Source organism: Stegastes partitus, unplaced genomic scaffold, assembly GCF_000690725.1.
Source record: "Stegastes partitus isolate 25-593 unplaced genomic scaffold, Stegastes_partitus-1.0.2 Scaffold769, whole genome shotgun sequence".
NCBI lineage: Eukaryota > Metazoa > Chordata > Actinopteri > Pomacentridae > Stegastes > Stegastes partitus.
In genome coordinates, this window is record NW_007578500.1 from 202,316 (window position 1) to 219,210 (window position 16,895).

General features: G+C 40.6%; 1 protein-coding gene across 7 annotated transcripts in view; it reads right to left on the reverse strand.

Moving 5' to 3' along the window:
- Window positions 1-14,326, reverse strand: part of abcc9 (ATP-binding cassette, sub-family C (CFTR/MRP), member 9) — a 74,218-nt gene extending 59,892 nt beyond the window's left edge. For 5 of the 7 annotated variants that reach the window (XR_520560.1, XR_520562.1, XR_520561.1 and 2 more), the window contains exons 1-8: window positions 14,134-14,326; window positions 11,301-11,487; window positions 6,575-6,716; window positions 6,322-6,446; window positions 4,709-4,875; window positions 4,505-4,606; window positions 4,161-4,301; window positions 3,866-4,057 (exon numbers count right to left, since the gene is read on the reverse strand). Coding sequence is in view for 3 of the 7 variants with exons in the window: in XM_008291929.1 (XP_008290151.1) it covers window positions 3,866-4,057; window positions 4,161-4,301; window positions 4,505-4,606; window positions 4,709-4,875; window positions 6,322-6,446; window positions 6,575-6,716; window positions 11,301-11,448 (1,017 nt within the window). In the remaining 4 variants the exon portion in view is untranslated. The remainder of the gene's footprint in view (window positions 1-3,865; window positions 4,058-4,160; window positions 4,302-4,504; window positions 4,607-4,708; window positions 4,876-6,321; window positions 6,447-6,574; window positions 6,717-11,300; window positions 11,488-14,133) is intronic. The other 2 variants (XR_520563.1, XM_008291928.1) reach the window with 1 other exon arrangement.
- Window positions 14,327-16,895: the final 2,569 nt, after the last annotated feature.

The following is a 16,895-nucleotide window of genomic DNA, read 5'->3' on the forward strand; positions in this document are numbered from 1 at the left end:
AACCTGATTTATTTGCATTATTTTGAAATAGTGAAGTGGTTTAAGACATGCTTCCACTCACTACCATTGCGTAGATAAATGGTGTTGGTGCTTATTGTCATGAAAACATTGCAGAAGAAGAGAATTAAGGAGATTATTTAACCCTAAAAAATGGAAATCTATGTGGAAAACATGATTCTAAGTTTATTTCAATGATTAATTTGAGGAACTTCTCATTGGTCGACAAAGATTGGATGTTTTCATCCCTTCAGCAGAAGCTTGAGTGACATTTGTTGCAGTCAACTAAAGAGTATAGTTGGAAAAAATAATAAAAACTAGATTTACTGCCTCGTGCTTGTGCCAAGTTGCAGTTATGGAGTTAAATAACAATCAGAAAAGTGTTTTTGCAGCACCATATGATATGACAGTGAAAACAGCTTTTGACTTTTGTATATAAAACATCATTACTCCACCATTTTATCCTCATTTATCCTTTTTTTTATGTGGTTTATGTGTTTCATGATGTTGCTGCATCCTCAGTTTTGACTTTTGACCACCACAATACAATCAGTTCATCGCTGAGTCCAACTAAACATTTGTGCCAAATCTGAAGAGTTTCCCCCAAAGCCTTCGAGAAACATCATAATTTTTAAGAATGGGATGAATGAACAGACGGGCAACTAAAAACAAAGTGGGGAGGCATAAAAGTCTTTCGTTGCAGCCCTAATTTATACCACAAACTAAACCTACAACAACTGTTAGCGACATTTTAAAGACACCACTGATCCACAACATTAAAACCACCAACAGGTGACGTGAATAACAAACGGATCAACTCTTTACACTGATATCTGGCCAATATTTAGCTTTTAGTTAGCTATTTATTTAAAATGCTAAATTTAAAACACCAAAAACAGAGACAACTCTGCTCTGAAATATAAACACTCACGTTAAAAATCTGTATTTTTATAAACGGTAATTTGCTCTTTCACAGTTTTTCTACTATTGGCGCTAACTTTATATTTATTTATTTTTATATATTTGCTGTAATTTTACAGTTTTTGAACCTGATAGTATTCCACCATTTTTTTTTTTTACAAATTATTATCATTATATTATATTAAGTGTGTTGCAAATACTTTTAACCAAACAAAAAGCACACAGTAAGTATTGCGTGTGTTTTCTTACGCTGCTTTGGAAAATGACGACATTTCCAGAGCGTGGGGACACGTTGAAGGCGTGAGAGTATTTTGTCTGGTTCCTCTTCCTTCCCTGCAGCTTTAGAGTTTGGGTTAAGGTCGGATTAGCCGCGTAGCTGAACTATGTCAACAAAGTCGCTCATGAAACCACATGTGTGCGTGAAAGTGCACGTGTGTGATGTGGTTATTACATTACAGACGTGTTATCGCATCGGATGGAGCGTCCGTCTGACACGCTGTGGTGGTGACGTGATGGCCGACGCCTCGGACTGACTCATTCACCGTCAACCGGACCACCCAACGGCTCTGACGGCGGTGACACAATGTGACCTGTGATGTTTTTACTCATCTGCACTTAACCTCTAATAAAATGATCTTATGTAAGCACTCAACACGACTTTGGTCTCGTCTTCAGCGACATCAGCTTTGCCCAAATATGGGTTTAGGCTTCCAGTGGGATTTCTCTGAAGGGAAAACAAATGACATTAAACTTGTCACACTGTCGCCTGTTAAAGCGTGACTCTATTACTGCTCCAATAACACACTACCTCTACATATTTTAACGTATTGTGTACATGCTACTACATACACAGTGCAACCAACAGTTTTCACTGAGCTTTGTTCCACTGAATATTACATTATGCACTGTCTGACAATAAATCAGACTAAACTTTTCCTGTTTTAGGTCAGTTATGTGACCGGTTAATTGACAACAAGCCTGAGAACACCATCCCAACTGTGAAGCACGGGGGTGGCAGCATCATGCTGTGGGGCTGTTCTGTGCACTTCACACAATAGATGGCATCATGAGGAAAGAACACCATGTAGAAATATTGAAGCAACATCTCAAGACATCAGCCAGGAAGTTAAAGCTTTAAATGGGTCTTCAGATGGACAATGGCCCTCAGCATAGCACCAGATCAGCTACAGAGAGGCTTCAGGACAACAGAGTCAGTGTTGTGGAGTGGCCATCACAAAGCCCTGATCTCCATCCTGGAGAACATCAGTGGAGCAAGGAGACCAACAAACCTGACTCAGTTCCACCAGTTCTGTCAGGAGGAATGGACCAGAACTCATCAGACTGTTGAGAAGCTTGTGGAAGGAAAACGTTTGACCCAAGTCATACAGTTTGAAGGCAACGCTAGCAGATACTGAGGAGATGGATGGAAACTTCTGACTTTGAATTTACCTCTTTTCCTATACTTTGCTGCATTCGTACTACCCTCTACCTTCAGAGCATAGAATGAATAGAAGCGTCCCCACATCATGATGCTGCCACCACCATGCCCACCATGAAGTATGGCGGTGGCAGCATCATGGATGAGACGATATGCACTGTCTTGTGTCCACCAACATCACATCTCGTCTGATGGCAAAAAAGCTAAATTTTGGTCTCATCAGACCCCCTTCCAGCTGACTTCAGGAATGTCAACATAGCTTCTGGTGAACACTAGTCAAGATCTAATACGAGCTTTTTCCAACACCGTCTGTCTCGTTGCCACTCTCTCCGCGACATGATGCCGCCACCACCACGCTTCACTGTGGGGACTGTGTGCTTCAATGATGTGCAGTATTCAGCGACCAACAAACATAGCATCTAGTCCCATGGCCATAGAGCTAAATTTAGGTCTCATCGCAGCAAGAAAATGTTCTTCCAGATGACTTCAGCGTCTCCCACATGCTAAGTTCCCATACAGATGAGAAGCAGTGTTGAATTCTATTATTTCTGACTCCTAACTGCTTTTGTTTGCTAAAAGGCTGCCCTCAGAACCGAATCACTACGTCAGAAACAAAGAGGGGTTTTTCTGCTCTGGTAATTTGCAAAAGATATTCTCTGTATTCTCTCAAAACCTTGTTTGCTTCTTGGCAGCAGGTTTGAAAACTGTGCAGATGATGAAACCCAAAACCATGAACAGATGCTGAACTCCCAGTCCCTCCAAACCCTCTCATAAGGGCACAAAGCACTAATTACACAAACAGTTCATTTCAGAAAGAAAGGTTGAGAGACAGCTAACTGTAACTGATGTAACTGTGAATGGAATTTCTCTGTAAGGGATCAATAAAGCATTATTATTATTATTACTATTATTATTAAAATCATTAGTATGGCCTATAAATACAAGAGGCAATATCTAAAGAATGCAGACTCTGCACAGAGACCTTGTTTATTAAGTATTAATGTCAATTTGGACTAAATTGTTTAAGAAAATAAGCTTTAATTTGATTGTTCATAGCTCATACTTCAGTCTAACCACAGTAATGAGCCAGAAATTGATGTATGAATGAAATAAAGAAGCTGGAACACGGCTCATTTAAGCTCCACATAATGTAAATGCACTCGTCCTCCCATTTTAAAGCTGTGAGAACACAGTGACCAGGGTTTTTCTTGGCTCTAAATGGGCCTTTGGGGGTTGACCAGGCATGACAGTAAGCATGATTGGTCGGCTTACAGTAAAGACAATGCGTCTTTGTCGCCTTATTTGACAGATATCTGTGCATTTTCCATTTTTTTTCTAACAACTTCTTTTACAAAGTGCATTATGTTTGAATTAATGTAACTGCAACCAAACAAACTGGTGAAAAAAATTCCCAACTTTTATCCTTTTGGTGATTTCCTTGGCTGCATTTTAAAAGCTCTTCGAGGAGTTTGTGACTGAGGCCCAACAGAAAACAAAGCACACAAATACCTTTATCTTGTCAGCGGACACAACTTCCTCCTTAGACGTCAGGTGCTGCACGATGCCAGAGATGCAGAGAGGCCCGGCGAAGCCCAGCAGGTCGGCCAGGTAGCGGAAGGTGCTGCTGAGCAGGATGGGCCGGCCGAACGCTCGATACATGGAGCGCCAGATCGACGGAGCTCGATCAGGATCCTCGGCCGTCTATAGAAGCAGAAAAGGAATAGAGAGGAAATAACAGAAGCATGTGTTTGCTTTCACCCAGCTGGAACACTTCACTGTCGGTTTAAGGCGCCCGGCTGCTCACCCGCTGATCCTCGTAGGCGTCTTTGAGCCTCAGGTAGTTGGTGAGCGCCCTCATGGCGATGGGCAGCTTGCCGATCTTCTTCAGCTCTATCGGCCTCTTGTGGGCTCCAATGATGAGAGGATTCATCCACCAATATGTCGCCTGGAAAACGTGCCAAGAATTTGTTTTTGTGCTGCCAAGTGGTGTTCCAGAAAGATTTGGTACAGTAAATATTGACTAAACAGACAGGAAGTTGGGCTTCAGCTTGATTTTTGTTTTTTTTTGCTTGTCGTTTGTGGTCTTAAAACAACATTATACTGTACACTTTTAGCTAGTTGCCATGAAAGCTAGTTTTGAAAATCTACCTTGGACAGCAGGTTGACAAACGGCTGCAGAAAGCGAACCCCCAAATCCTGCAAATCCTCCGGTGGTTTCACCTTCTGAGGGTTGGCAAAGAACACGTATTTCTACAGGGAGACACAAGGACACAATGAGTCCAAGCTAAACAGATGGAAATGTCGCTACATTAGCACAGACGAGCTCAGAAAACGAAGACGCTGTTCACTCACCCTGACTCTGATGACGTTGATCTCCACGGCCATCAGAAGCCCATACAGGATCACCAACAGCGCCGTGATGCAGAACCTCAGGTGCTGTGGGCCCACTTTAAACTCTGCGAACTTCCACAGCTTGATGGACTTCGTGATGAACGCCAACACCCAGTAGATGAAAAGGACTGTGAGACCAGAGCAAAGTGCGTGATATTAATAGATGTTGCTTGCATTGCTGATTTGTGTATTTGGAGCAGATGAACAAAAGGCTGCAAATCAAAAGTCAGCAACCACCCCTTTACCACCGGGGCAGGTTTGGGGGCCAGTTCGGAGCAGGTGTCTAATCTTGAACCAGTTTTTCTTGGTTCAACTGCCCAAGAACCAACTTTTGGCCAAAAACAGCTGGTTCGAGAGCAGCACCAACACTCATTCTTTAAAGGAGAACCAAGAAGTGCTTATGTCCAGGGCTGGGGATGGGATGGACTAAAACCTTGTGACCACCATTTTTGTTTGGCTAGTAATCAAGAAAAGAAGAACAAAAAAAGAAGAAAGAAATAGGAAATTGAGGCAGCAGCATGTGGAAAGCCGATGATTTCATTTCATCCCCGCATCATAATGCTGCCACCACCATGCCCACCGTGAAGCCTGGTGGTGGCAGCATCATGATGGTGTTTGCAACGATATGCCTCCGTCTTGTGTCCGCCAACGCTGCATCTAGTCTGATGGTCAAAAAGCTAAATTTTGGTCTCATCAGACCAAAGAACCCTCTTCCAGTTGACTTCACTGACTTCAACATGACCTGTTTTATATTCCTTGCCATCTGATGCTTTAAAATTACTCCCTTGTAGTTGATTTAACCCCGAGAAACTCATCTCTGTCTATCAAAGTTACATATTTAGAAGTTCTTCCCAAAAGTGAAACCCTTCCTCTCTTAAAATGACTTAGAAGTAACTCAACAAAGTCCTCAAGGTGGGCTGGAAAGAAATAAAACACCTACATGTCTTTGATGTTCAGAGCTGCTCATGTCCACATCCACAACTAAGTATAACCAAAGCTTAACAATGCCCTTAGTGTCCGTCCAACAGCAGTTCTTAATAATCTACAACGAGATTCAAATACAAGAACTGTGTCTGAACAGATGTTGTCATGACATAAGGATACGGCTCGATGGTGGCTCGAGTAGTCTTTAGAAGGTTTTGAATTAGTAGCTGATTTTCATTAGCAAAAACCGGATAAATACTCCCTCTGCTATGAACTACAGAACACATTTAGCAATACATTAAAGGGGAACCCCAATGATTTTACACATCAGAGTCTTTTTCGAGGTGAAAAAAGAAAAAAAAAGTAAATCTTGTCCATCTGAGGCTAAAGGATCTGAGCTAAATTAGCCGCTACTAGCATAACATACCAGAGGTTCCAGTAGCATTTAAAGGTAGCACAGGCAGTAGCTACAAGGTAGATATAGATATAAAGATGGTATCTCTGTCATGATTTTCATCCTTTTTTTCATAAATCCTTTTCTGGCGTGAGCACATGAGTTCCTTTTTGTGAATTGTGAGGACAGATTTTTTAAAAAAAGAAGCAAAAACTCAGATTGGAGTGACATAGCCTTGAAGCCTCCTTCGTCTTACCGAGCAGCAGTTTGGGGAAGTTGGACGTCTCTATGTTGTGGTAATAAACCACCGACGTCGTGGCTGCTACGAAGCCCATGAAGGCCGGCATGAAGAGATGGAGGTGGTTGCTGGACATCACCCTACAGCAAGAGGCAAACACAGAATATATAATTAACGTGCAACGTAGCAAACAAAGCTAACTTCACCAGAATCGTTCATTTCACATTTACGGATGGTTTAAGTAAAACTGCATCTCGTGCGATGCCCTCACTTGTTGGAGACGATGCCTTCGGCGAACTCGCACACGTGGATGAACAGCAGCAGGAAGGTGAGGATCCACCTCATGTTGTGTCCGGGGAAGTGAAGCCATGTGTTGTGATGGATCTGCACCTTGGAGCTCTGACTGCCCCAACCTGACCAACAGACCGACACAGAGACCATGAAGCAGCTGGTTCACTGCAATTATCATCAATACAATCAAGAAAATAGCTTTAAACACACAAATCATCACAGAGAGTTGCTTCAAATGCACAATTGTTCACCTTTCTACCATGAAACTGGAGAAAATATTGCATAATTTAATACTTTTACTCAACGTAAAACCTGCATTTGGTGAGTTTTATCGCATTATGAAGTACAGATCTCCTTTTATATGCATCTTAATTAACTGGAGTTAGTTGTTTTCTAACTTTAATCAATCTATTAGAAGATCTATCAGGTAATATGATAAAATTAGTAATAGAAAAGTTCCAAAAACACACAAAAATCCAAAAGAAACTATGATAGATACTAAAAAATAAACTAAAACAACATATAATAGACACGATTAGTAATAAATGGGGAAAACTTCTTTAAGTTGAGGCCACTTTTGCTTGAAAACTTACACAAAATTATATTTTTGTCTTGTATAGGGAGGAAAATCTTCAGAAATTAAAATATTTGCACCACTAGAAATCTAAAAGTCTTAATAAAACCAAAAACTTTCTCTAATTTAAACACTTTTCAGGTACAAATTCACACATAAACAACCATTTAATTATATAATTAGGGTTGCAAGTAATGATTATTTTCATGATTATCCTGCTGTTTACTTTTTGGATAAATCGATTGATTGTTTGGCATCAGGAAGCAAAGGATGATGCTTTAAAATATGTCGTTTTGTTTCATCGACAGCCCAAAAACCTCCCAAAAATACTCAATTTTTATCACATTAGGCAGCAAATTCTCACATTTGAACCATCAAATATTTGGCTTTAACCCAAATATCAAAATACAGCAGTTCCAGATGGACTTCCTGCGAATCGTTTAATCGCAGCGAACACGACGTGAAAGCTAAACCTCGGTCCAGACCAGCACCGCAGAGTGGTATCTGTGCGGATTGTGTTTCTTATTAGGTTTGTTTCTGCTCTTAACTAAATGGATCGAAGCCATATCGGAGGCTCGGAGCACAGAGACCATAAAAAACCAGAACCAGGAAGCATCAATTAGCGAGTCCTCTGGGAGCACACTGAGGGCTTATGGTCAGAACCATTCCCATAAACTACTGAGTAAACACACACGGACGCACACATTACACACTCACACAGCCGATAACCAGCAGTACATCCAGTACAAGTCATTCTCTGCAAAGTAAAACAGCAGAAAAACCCACTAAACCTACAGTAAATACGATTTCTTCTTCCTACAGAACTGAGTTTAAGCACCGACCGCGAACCTCACGTCACAAAATCTTCAGTGTTATTGTTCATATTCAGTGTTTCTGCTCCACTTTGTTTTCCTGCATCCGAGTCCTTCACCCGTGGTTCAAATCCCATCTTAACTACACTTCAAAGCTGCTTAATGTTCACACTGGTCACAAGGAAAGAACAGTGAGTCCGACACGACGGGAGAAAGATGGAAACCGACACATCTGCTCCGGCTGCCAGATTACACGAAGCGACGCCGGATTACAGTGACTCACATCGCTGCGTTTCCTCGTTCGTTTCTACCCCAGAGGCCAGTTTTCTGCTCTTTTTACTCCCTTTCTGACTAAATTTCCTGTCAAGAAACTCAAAAAACAGATCCCGAGTTGGGTTCTTGCATTTTACAGAATCTGAATCAACTCTACAAGATTTACGCTCAGATTTCAAGCATAGAGAGCCAAAGAAAAACCACAATTTCCATCTAAATTTATAATTTACTCCTTATTTACTGAGCAGTAGGGCTGGAACTACTGATCACTTTCATTATCGATCAGTCTGATGAGCTGTTTGGTCGATAAAATGTTAGAAAAATGTTGATCCATGTTTCTCAAAGCTGACAGATGTCTTGTGTTGTCCACAAACCAAAGACATTCAGGAGATGAAACTAGAAAATATTCATATTTAAGAAGCCGGAGGAAGCATTTTTGCTGCTTTTTCCATTAAAAAATTGGTCAAACTGATCAATCAACTACTGCTGACTTCTAATCAATAATCATCAGTGGTTCACCAACACATATAAGGAATTTACCACCACTGAAAATATCTGTATAATCAAACTGAATGCAGCTCAGGACGAACACTGAAAGCTAAAACAACTCAGCTGAAATAAGACAGAAGCGACGGCAGCCTCCGGGTCTTTACATGGAAGAGGTTGGCGGCCCAAAGGTTGCACCGGGATGAACTCTTCCAGACAAAGGACGGAGCAGATTACTCAACTTGTGAAGCTGCAGCTGAAATAATGCGCCTGCAGCAACATTTGCCATTTAAACCAACAAAAGCTCGAGAATATGAAGCCTGCTGCCGGACGGGTCGGACAGTTCACCTTCAGAATAAGAAGAAGTAACCGACCTGGAGCTGGATCCAAGATGGACGGAGCTTTATGAAGCTGTAATCAGTGCAAATACATGCAGATAAAAACATTTCTACACATTAAAGATTCATCTGTCCATCAGTTATTGTTGGACGACGTACTGCACATTTATAACCCAGAAGATAAACTGGTGTAGCCGCAACCGCAATAAAATCTCTGAAGTTATTAGTCCATAGTGGGCAATCTTTAAGTTCTATGATAATGAAAATGCTGCATTTTAGCCTGATTTCTGCATCAGTCTGACAACATTTCTTGTGATGGATCAACAGAAAAAAAAACAATCCTATCTGATTATTTTATCTCTAAACACGGCTCTAGTCTGCCACCACTGTGGTCGCACAACCAAAAATCTGTCAACATCAACTTAGTGTCACGATTTTCATTGATTTAACGGGTCAGTCTGTGTGACTCTGGGCAACCTGTTCAGGTAAATAAAATCAGTCCAGTGTAACTGAGTAATCTGATGTGAAAACGCCTTATTTCTCTCTTTTAAAGATCATTTTTAGAGACAAAAAACAGCCTCGTAGCATAAGAAGCATTTACGGAACGTCTGTAAGTTGTAGCGTCTACCAATGAGGCATTTAGGGAACACGGGCAAATTAAAGCGTCCACTGATGCAAATGAGGCATTTAGGGAACCCCTGCAACTTAAGGAACATCGGTAACTTGTATGTTTACCGATGCATGCAAGACTTTTTTTTTATTAATATCTGTAAATTGTAGCATTTACCAATGCACGTGAGGCGTTTAGGGAACATTGGTAAACAGTAGCATCCACTGAGAGAAGGACTGTAAATTAGAAAACGTCCACCAACACGGACGAGGCGTTTATGTAATGTTGGCAACTTGCAATGAGGCATTTACAGATGATCCGTAAATAGAAGCTACTGAAGCATGTGAGGTGTTTATGTAATATCGTTAAATTGTAGCGCTACCAATGCATGTGATACATTTGAGGAACATCTGGAAATTGTAGCATCTGCTAATGTATCTGAGGCGTTTATAGAAAACTCGTAGATTGTAGCATTTAGTGATGCATGTGAGGCGTTTACAGATGATCAGTAAATCGCAGCTACTGCTGCATGTGAGGCATTTATGAAACATCAGTAAACTGTAGTGCTACCAATGCACGTGATGCATCCAAGGAACGTCTGTACGTTGAAGCGTCTACTTCTGCATCAGGAAACAAAACTGAAAACTGTGACGTCGACTGATGCACGTGAGGCGTTTATGGAAAACCCGTAAATTTTAGCATTTAGCGATGCATGAGAGGCGTTTACAAAAAATCTGTAGATGAAAGCGTCCGACGATGGATCTCTGTGAGGCATTTATCGATCAATCGCAGCAGCTACCGATGGAAGTGAGGCGTTTCGGTGACATCTGTAAATTCTAGCTCCAGAAAACAACCTGCATGACGCTCTGCATTCACATCACTACAAGTAAGTTCTTGTGGAAAAAACTGAGCTATGAGAAAACATCATGAACGTATTGAAAAGTTACTGACTCTTTAATTTAAAAATCATGTGCATCAGTGAAATTAATGTACAAAAAATTTGTCTGAAGCACTTTAAATTCCTCATTATGTGCTTTTATATTGTGATATTATATCCACCATCTATGAGTCCATTCTATCCTTTACGGGGTCACATGAGGTTAACGAGGAGTTTCGGTTTAACCCGGATTAGTTTCTATGATGTTCGTATGATCTAAACATCCCGTAGCAGCTAAAACACAACGCAGTGAAACAACGAGACCAAACTGCGACTCTAATCCTCTCTGGATTAGTTCAGTCCTGACAGCTGCAGCGACTTTCTGAGACTTTCCAGCAGAAAAGGTGAAGCTCTAAGAGGCTTAAGCAGGAAACACTTGATCGTCTGTCAGAACACACGATCAGAGACTTTTCCTGCAGAACCACACAAAACAAACCTTTATGTGGACTTAAAAAGATAAATATGCTCCAAAATACACACAAAACAAACAGCTTTGACAGTAAAAGTCCAGTTTTTGTGAAGCAAAGGAGACGTCTTGCTTCTCGTGGTTGAACCTTTTCAAATTAAAAGCATATTGTTATGTTTAGATTGTGAATTTCTGCAGCCACCAGCGGATCGCCGGCATCATCCGTTAGCGGATCAATCAGATCATTTCCAGTGTTTTCAGGCCGCCTACCGATGAAGAGGATGGGGAAGGTGATGAAGAGCAGGAAGACGTGAGGAACCAGGTTGAGGGCGTCCACGAAGCAGCCATTGTTCAGCACGCCCTTGTCCACGCTGTAGGGATTGAGTTCCTTGCTGTTGCCACAAAACGACAAGGCCATGCCACCGCCGGGCCGCTCCGCTCGAACCGGGGAGTCGATCTGCGGAAAAACATGGAAACAACGCTCTTAATCTGATCATTGAGTCCGTTCGCTCTTCAGCGGTTCTTTACGGTGGAGCTTTGAACACAAGGTCAGGCACGGTCGTGGCATGCGACGCATTCAAGTGCACATAGACGCAGTCTGGTGTGAAGCACGGAGGCTATTTCAGGGGCAGCGGCGGCGACACGCTGCCCGGCTTACGGAGGCTAAATGTTGAATGAATGTTAAGAGTTGGGAAGGAAACACGTTGGATTCAAGCTGTCGACTGAACTGTTATATTACATATTGTTCAGTCCTCCTGTTGTTTAGGGTTAAATCTGAGCGTAAACGTCCTTCAAGAAAGTTCAAGCTTCTATGAAACTCACACATAGGCGCTAATATGCTTTTCCAGTTAGACAACTTCCACTGTTGTTGCTCTGAAAACCGTCATCATCCCACAGAGCGTCCAGTTTAAATAGTTCCTAATGAGGACGGAGTGTACGTGGAATCGTTTTCCAAAAGTTTTAAATCAAAAACTTTTCCAGAAGCAGTTGGAGTCGCCGCTTTTGCTTCTTCGTAAAGCGACCGATCACGTGGTCGATGCCAGTTTGTCGTTTATTTGTGGTTGCTGTGCTGCTAGCGCCTGAAAGCTATTGAGCGCTAAGGACGATTTCTTATGACTTATCGGTTATTTTTGAGTAATTTCATCACTAAAAGAGGCATCGTTTTGGTTTTCTAGGGGCGAAATATGACAAAAAACCTCCTGGTTTCTGGGCCGCTGAGGTTTAAATAAAGTTCTTCGACCTGCAGATCAATTATTCATGTCGCAAAAGACGATTAAGTCAATCCTCAACTGTTCTGATAATCGCTTGTAGCAAATTTTCCGGAAACAAAAAGTCCGGCTTCAAAAATGTGATTATTTTTTGGTTTTCTTTACTTCCCTTCTGACAGTTAACTGAATATCTTTGGGTTGGAGATGAAATAAAACATTTTTTCTGACATTTTATCGACCACACAACTCACCAGTTTATCAAGAAAATAACCAACAGATGAATCAACAGTTAAAATAACTTTACACTGGATCATAACTAGATTTACAGCCCGATGACGTGCCCAGTTTTATACACCGATATCGGCCCGTCACAGATATATTTGTGTCGTTGTCCAACACATAGCGATGTTACCAAACGTTTTTACAGAACGTAATTACGGAAAAGATGCTTGGAGTGATTTAGAAATGGTGCCATCACTGAGTTTGTCCAGTAGAGTACGGATCTTCATAAAGAAAGAAATATAAACGTGTAAAACTGAACAAATTTATCAGGTTTCGGTTGCTAGGAATCATTATGTTTACTGGGATTATTTTGGTAAAATATTGGCCCAGTGTTATTTCTGTGACTCTAAATAAACACAACCATCCTTTATTTTTTCAAATGTAATCTACGAAATCATTCACAGCGGTGTTTTGTCTGGACAAAACCATTTCTAGCCAAACACATACACCAGTATTTTTAAAAAAGCAATTTAACTGCAGCTTCTGTTGGTCGCCGAATAATTCCTCCACCGAAAAAAGCTAACATTTTTTATTAAATCAAAATGACAGCTGTCGATTAAACTGCTCGTTTTCTCGATTAATCGATTAGTTGTTTGATCGACGAAAACAGTGAGAAAAAAATCAGCCCAAGATGACGTCCTTAAACGTTTTGTTTCATTCACAACCTAAAGTTCACTGTCACGGAGGAGGAGGCGAGATACAAGACAATATCCACATTTGACCTTTTGTTTTCTTCAAAGAATACTCAGACTAATTAACAGCTGACAAATAATCGATTAATCGCCTCACACGACACAAAACAACAACCTACAAGAACACGAATAACGTCAATCATGATTTTTGCTGTACTATTTTACAAGTAACTGGCTGTAGTTTACTTCTATTATGATAAATTTGTGGGTTTCGATGTCGTTTATTAGTCGTCTTGATGTAAACGATGGATCGGTTTCTGTTAAAGCAGAATTTCATCACTTTTTACACTCGAAGGTTGTATTTTTATTTTATTTTGGAAACAAAGATGGTGACCACAACACTGCCAGTCATCTTTGTATTAAAAGAAACAGATTTATTTTGTATTTTGTTGAGAAATTATCACAATTTCTGACATAACAACTGACTGAGAATAAGAAGTGACTCACTACAGAGAAATACATCCTGTCAGGAGGATGTTGTCAATAAAGTTTTTACAATTTCTATCAAACATTAAAACTTTCAGAAGCTATTAAAAGTGCCAGTTTAAATTTCAATTGGTTTAATATTCAATATAATGCGTGTTTTCCTTATTATTGCTGCTTTAATTAACTTAACATGGTGTCTACTTGATAAAAGTGAAACTGTTAGCATGAAGCAGTTAGCCTCGGCTAAAGTTTAACATGTAAACGGAGCTAACAGGTGAATTTACCTTCAGATTTTATTAAAACAACAACACCTGAGTTAGCCTACAGACTAAATAAGTGTCTAAATACTTTCAGAAACACCACATGAAGCTGCTACATAATTCAGAAAAGCTCATTTAAACACCAAACAAGCCAAACAAGCCAAACAGAGCCGTTAAAAATCAAGCTAGCTTAAAGAAAACGGCTAAAAAAAATTAAAAAGTAAAAGAGTCTTACCTCGAAGTAAAGTAATAATCCTCAGTGACAGCGTTTCATTCCGGATGTCTGGGTTTAAAAAGGAGGAAAAAAGACAGAAAACAGACCGAAAGAAAGAAAACAGAGGAGTAGAGATAAAACACAGAGTATTAAAAAGGGAAAAGTTGATTATTTTTAGCCCCGCTGGAGCTTCAGCTGCTCCGTTTACTGCTGCCCGACTGGAGGCGGGGTCAAGTTACGCGCTGCACGACAGTGCGCTTCCGGTACTTTCCTTCAACGTAAAAGACTCGAAAAATTAATGTTGAAATTAATACAAATTTGAAAAGGAAAAAAGAAACGAAATAGTAAAGTAATCACTCACAATTCTCCCTTAAATTTACAAAATATTTGTAGTGTAATATTTCTGTTTTTCTGACATTAAGTGGAGTTTATTTGGCCTTTACATTTTGTGTTTACTTGTTTGCACCAACAAATTTCTCATATTTGAAAACCTGTTTAACAGATTATGATCATGATTTTCAGTTGGCACATTGTCTGCATTCAGATGAGGTCAAAGTTCGGGTTGAATGAGATTTTAATCGGCAATCTGCATCATGAAAGAGTGACATAAACTAAAATATTACAAGAATATAAACATGAACAACGTTTCTATTCACAATTAAGACATTATTTTGTTAGAACAGTTTTCATATCTGTCTACATTTTGTTGTTCTTCTTTGTTTTATTGTTATTTCATTGTTTAGATATATTTGTGAATCACTTCACAACCCTGCTAAGGAGGGGAAGAAAAGAGGAAAATAAATAAATTTGTTAAAATAACACAAACTCTAGCAGCTGAACCAACTCTTGTAATTTAATGTGTGGATTTCAGGACTGCATTGTGAGTACCTGATAAGTGGTACCCTTGAAAATAGATCTTTGTGCTTTGGAGCAAATAATATAGCAGCTATTTAAAACTGAAGAAGCCTCATGGATGAGAAATAACGTTTTTGCAACTGTCTGTGTCCATATTGCAGATATTCTTCTTTGTGGGATTAAATCTTTTTACATCTACAGTATGTTCAGCAATTTCCCCACCCTGAGCAGCTTTATTTTGATGGATGCGCTTCCGGTACAAGTGCAGTAACTCTGGTGAACTTGACTCAACGCTGCCTCCTATCAGATTTCCAAACTTGCAGCAGCGCAGCGCTGAGATGAGGGTTTATTATAAGCTTCTGGCATGTCTGCTGCATTTACACACCCGCAGCTGAAGTCATTTCACCTCATGTGGGCGAGATTTTACAAAACAGTTCTCTCTGAGACATGAATAATTGATCGTTTGCATGTCTGAGAACTTTATTTGAAGCTCTGCAGCACAGAAACAAGGAGGTTACTGGTGTTTTGTGTTATTTTTTGTTATATTTTGCCCCTAGAGTATAAAACATGTGTCTCTTTTACTCTTAAAATGACTCAGAAACAACAAATAAGTGAGCCTATGAATATCAAACATCTAAGACAAGGTTCTGGAATCATCCTCAGTGCTTTAACCTCCTGCAAAGATGCTGTTTTTTGCGTAATTCTAATTATTTTTAGTGTTAAATCTGTAATCTGATTGTCTGTGGGTGCATGCACAGAGCACCGTGCACAGTCACCCGTGAACTGCAGCCTCCTTTAATGAAGGAGATTGCAGGATTCACACGCTTTCAAGCCGCTTTTCTTTCCACTGATATTGACATGGGGAGACCTTGGAGGAGCGCAACCCCCAGCCTCCCACTGGACCGTCAGTCGTTCATGTAAACTGCAGCATTCAGTCCCAGCAGAGAAATGCATGTCTGCATAAATATCAAAAGCAAACACTGGAGCAGTGACAAACCAATCCGGTGTCTTTTACGTGTCATACAATGTGGCTCAGTCGCCCCCTTGTCGAGAGGTCAACAAGACTCCATTCACAAATCAAGCAATTTAAAGTTTTCCACGCCTGTAGACACATATAATTAAAAATCACAAGTGATTATTATTTTTGCTAATCTTGTTCGCCTCACTCTTAAATTCGGCATGGACAAAAAAGAATACAGAACGATGCATCTTCTTAAATCTGTCAACTTTTTGAACAGTCCCGCGTAATTCAGTCAACCTCTCTCTTCCGGGTGTAGGAAGGGAGAGCAGCGTGAATCAAGCTCATATTCTGCTGAAATATTCATGCTGATGGATTCTGTAGTAGCCGAAATGAAGATTAGTTCCCAAACATTTAAAATATTATAACGACACTATTCTTAACGAGCACACCTTTACTGGGGAGCAAAGATAATTCAAATTGCACGTTTTTCAAATGAAGTCTGGTGACTTAAGAGAGCGTTCTTTTAACTAAAGACGTCGTGTTTTAACAGCCCGAAGATGGCTGTGAAAGACAGAAGGGTACAATAGCAAAGCGAGACACTTACCCGGCCTCTGGTGCAGGTTTGCGAGTCGGAGCGTCCTTTTATTCCCTCCTTAGAATAAAGGTGGAGGCAGCAGCAGCAGCGTCTCTCGGTCACATTTACTGGCGCGTCCTGTCGCTGTTATGGCGCTCCGGCGGCGCACTGCGAGCACACACTCAGCTGTGATGGAAGGCTCTCTGCCATGAAACCATTCATAGTGGAGGATGATGATGATGATGAAAATAAAAATGTAGGTCAAACTAAAGCCGAATGAGCGCTGCGGAGCCGAGGAGGCTTTCTGCGCTCAGACACGCTGTTTTCAGGAATTTGATGCGTCTTTGGTCAGATTGTGTGAAGGTGAACTGAGAACAGCAGCAGGTAAACAAA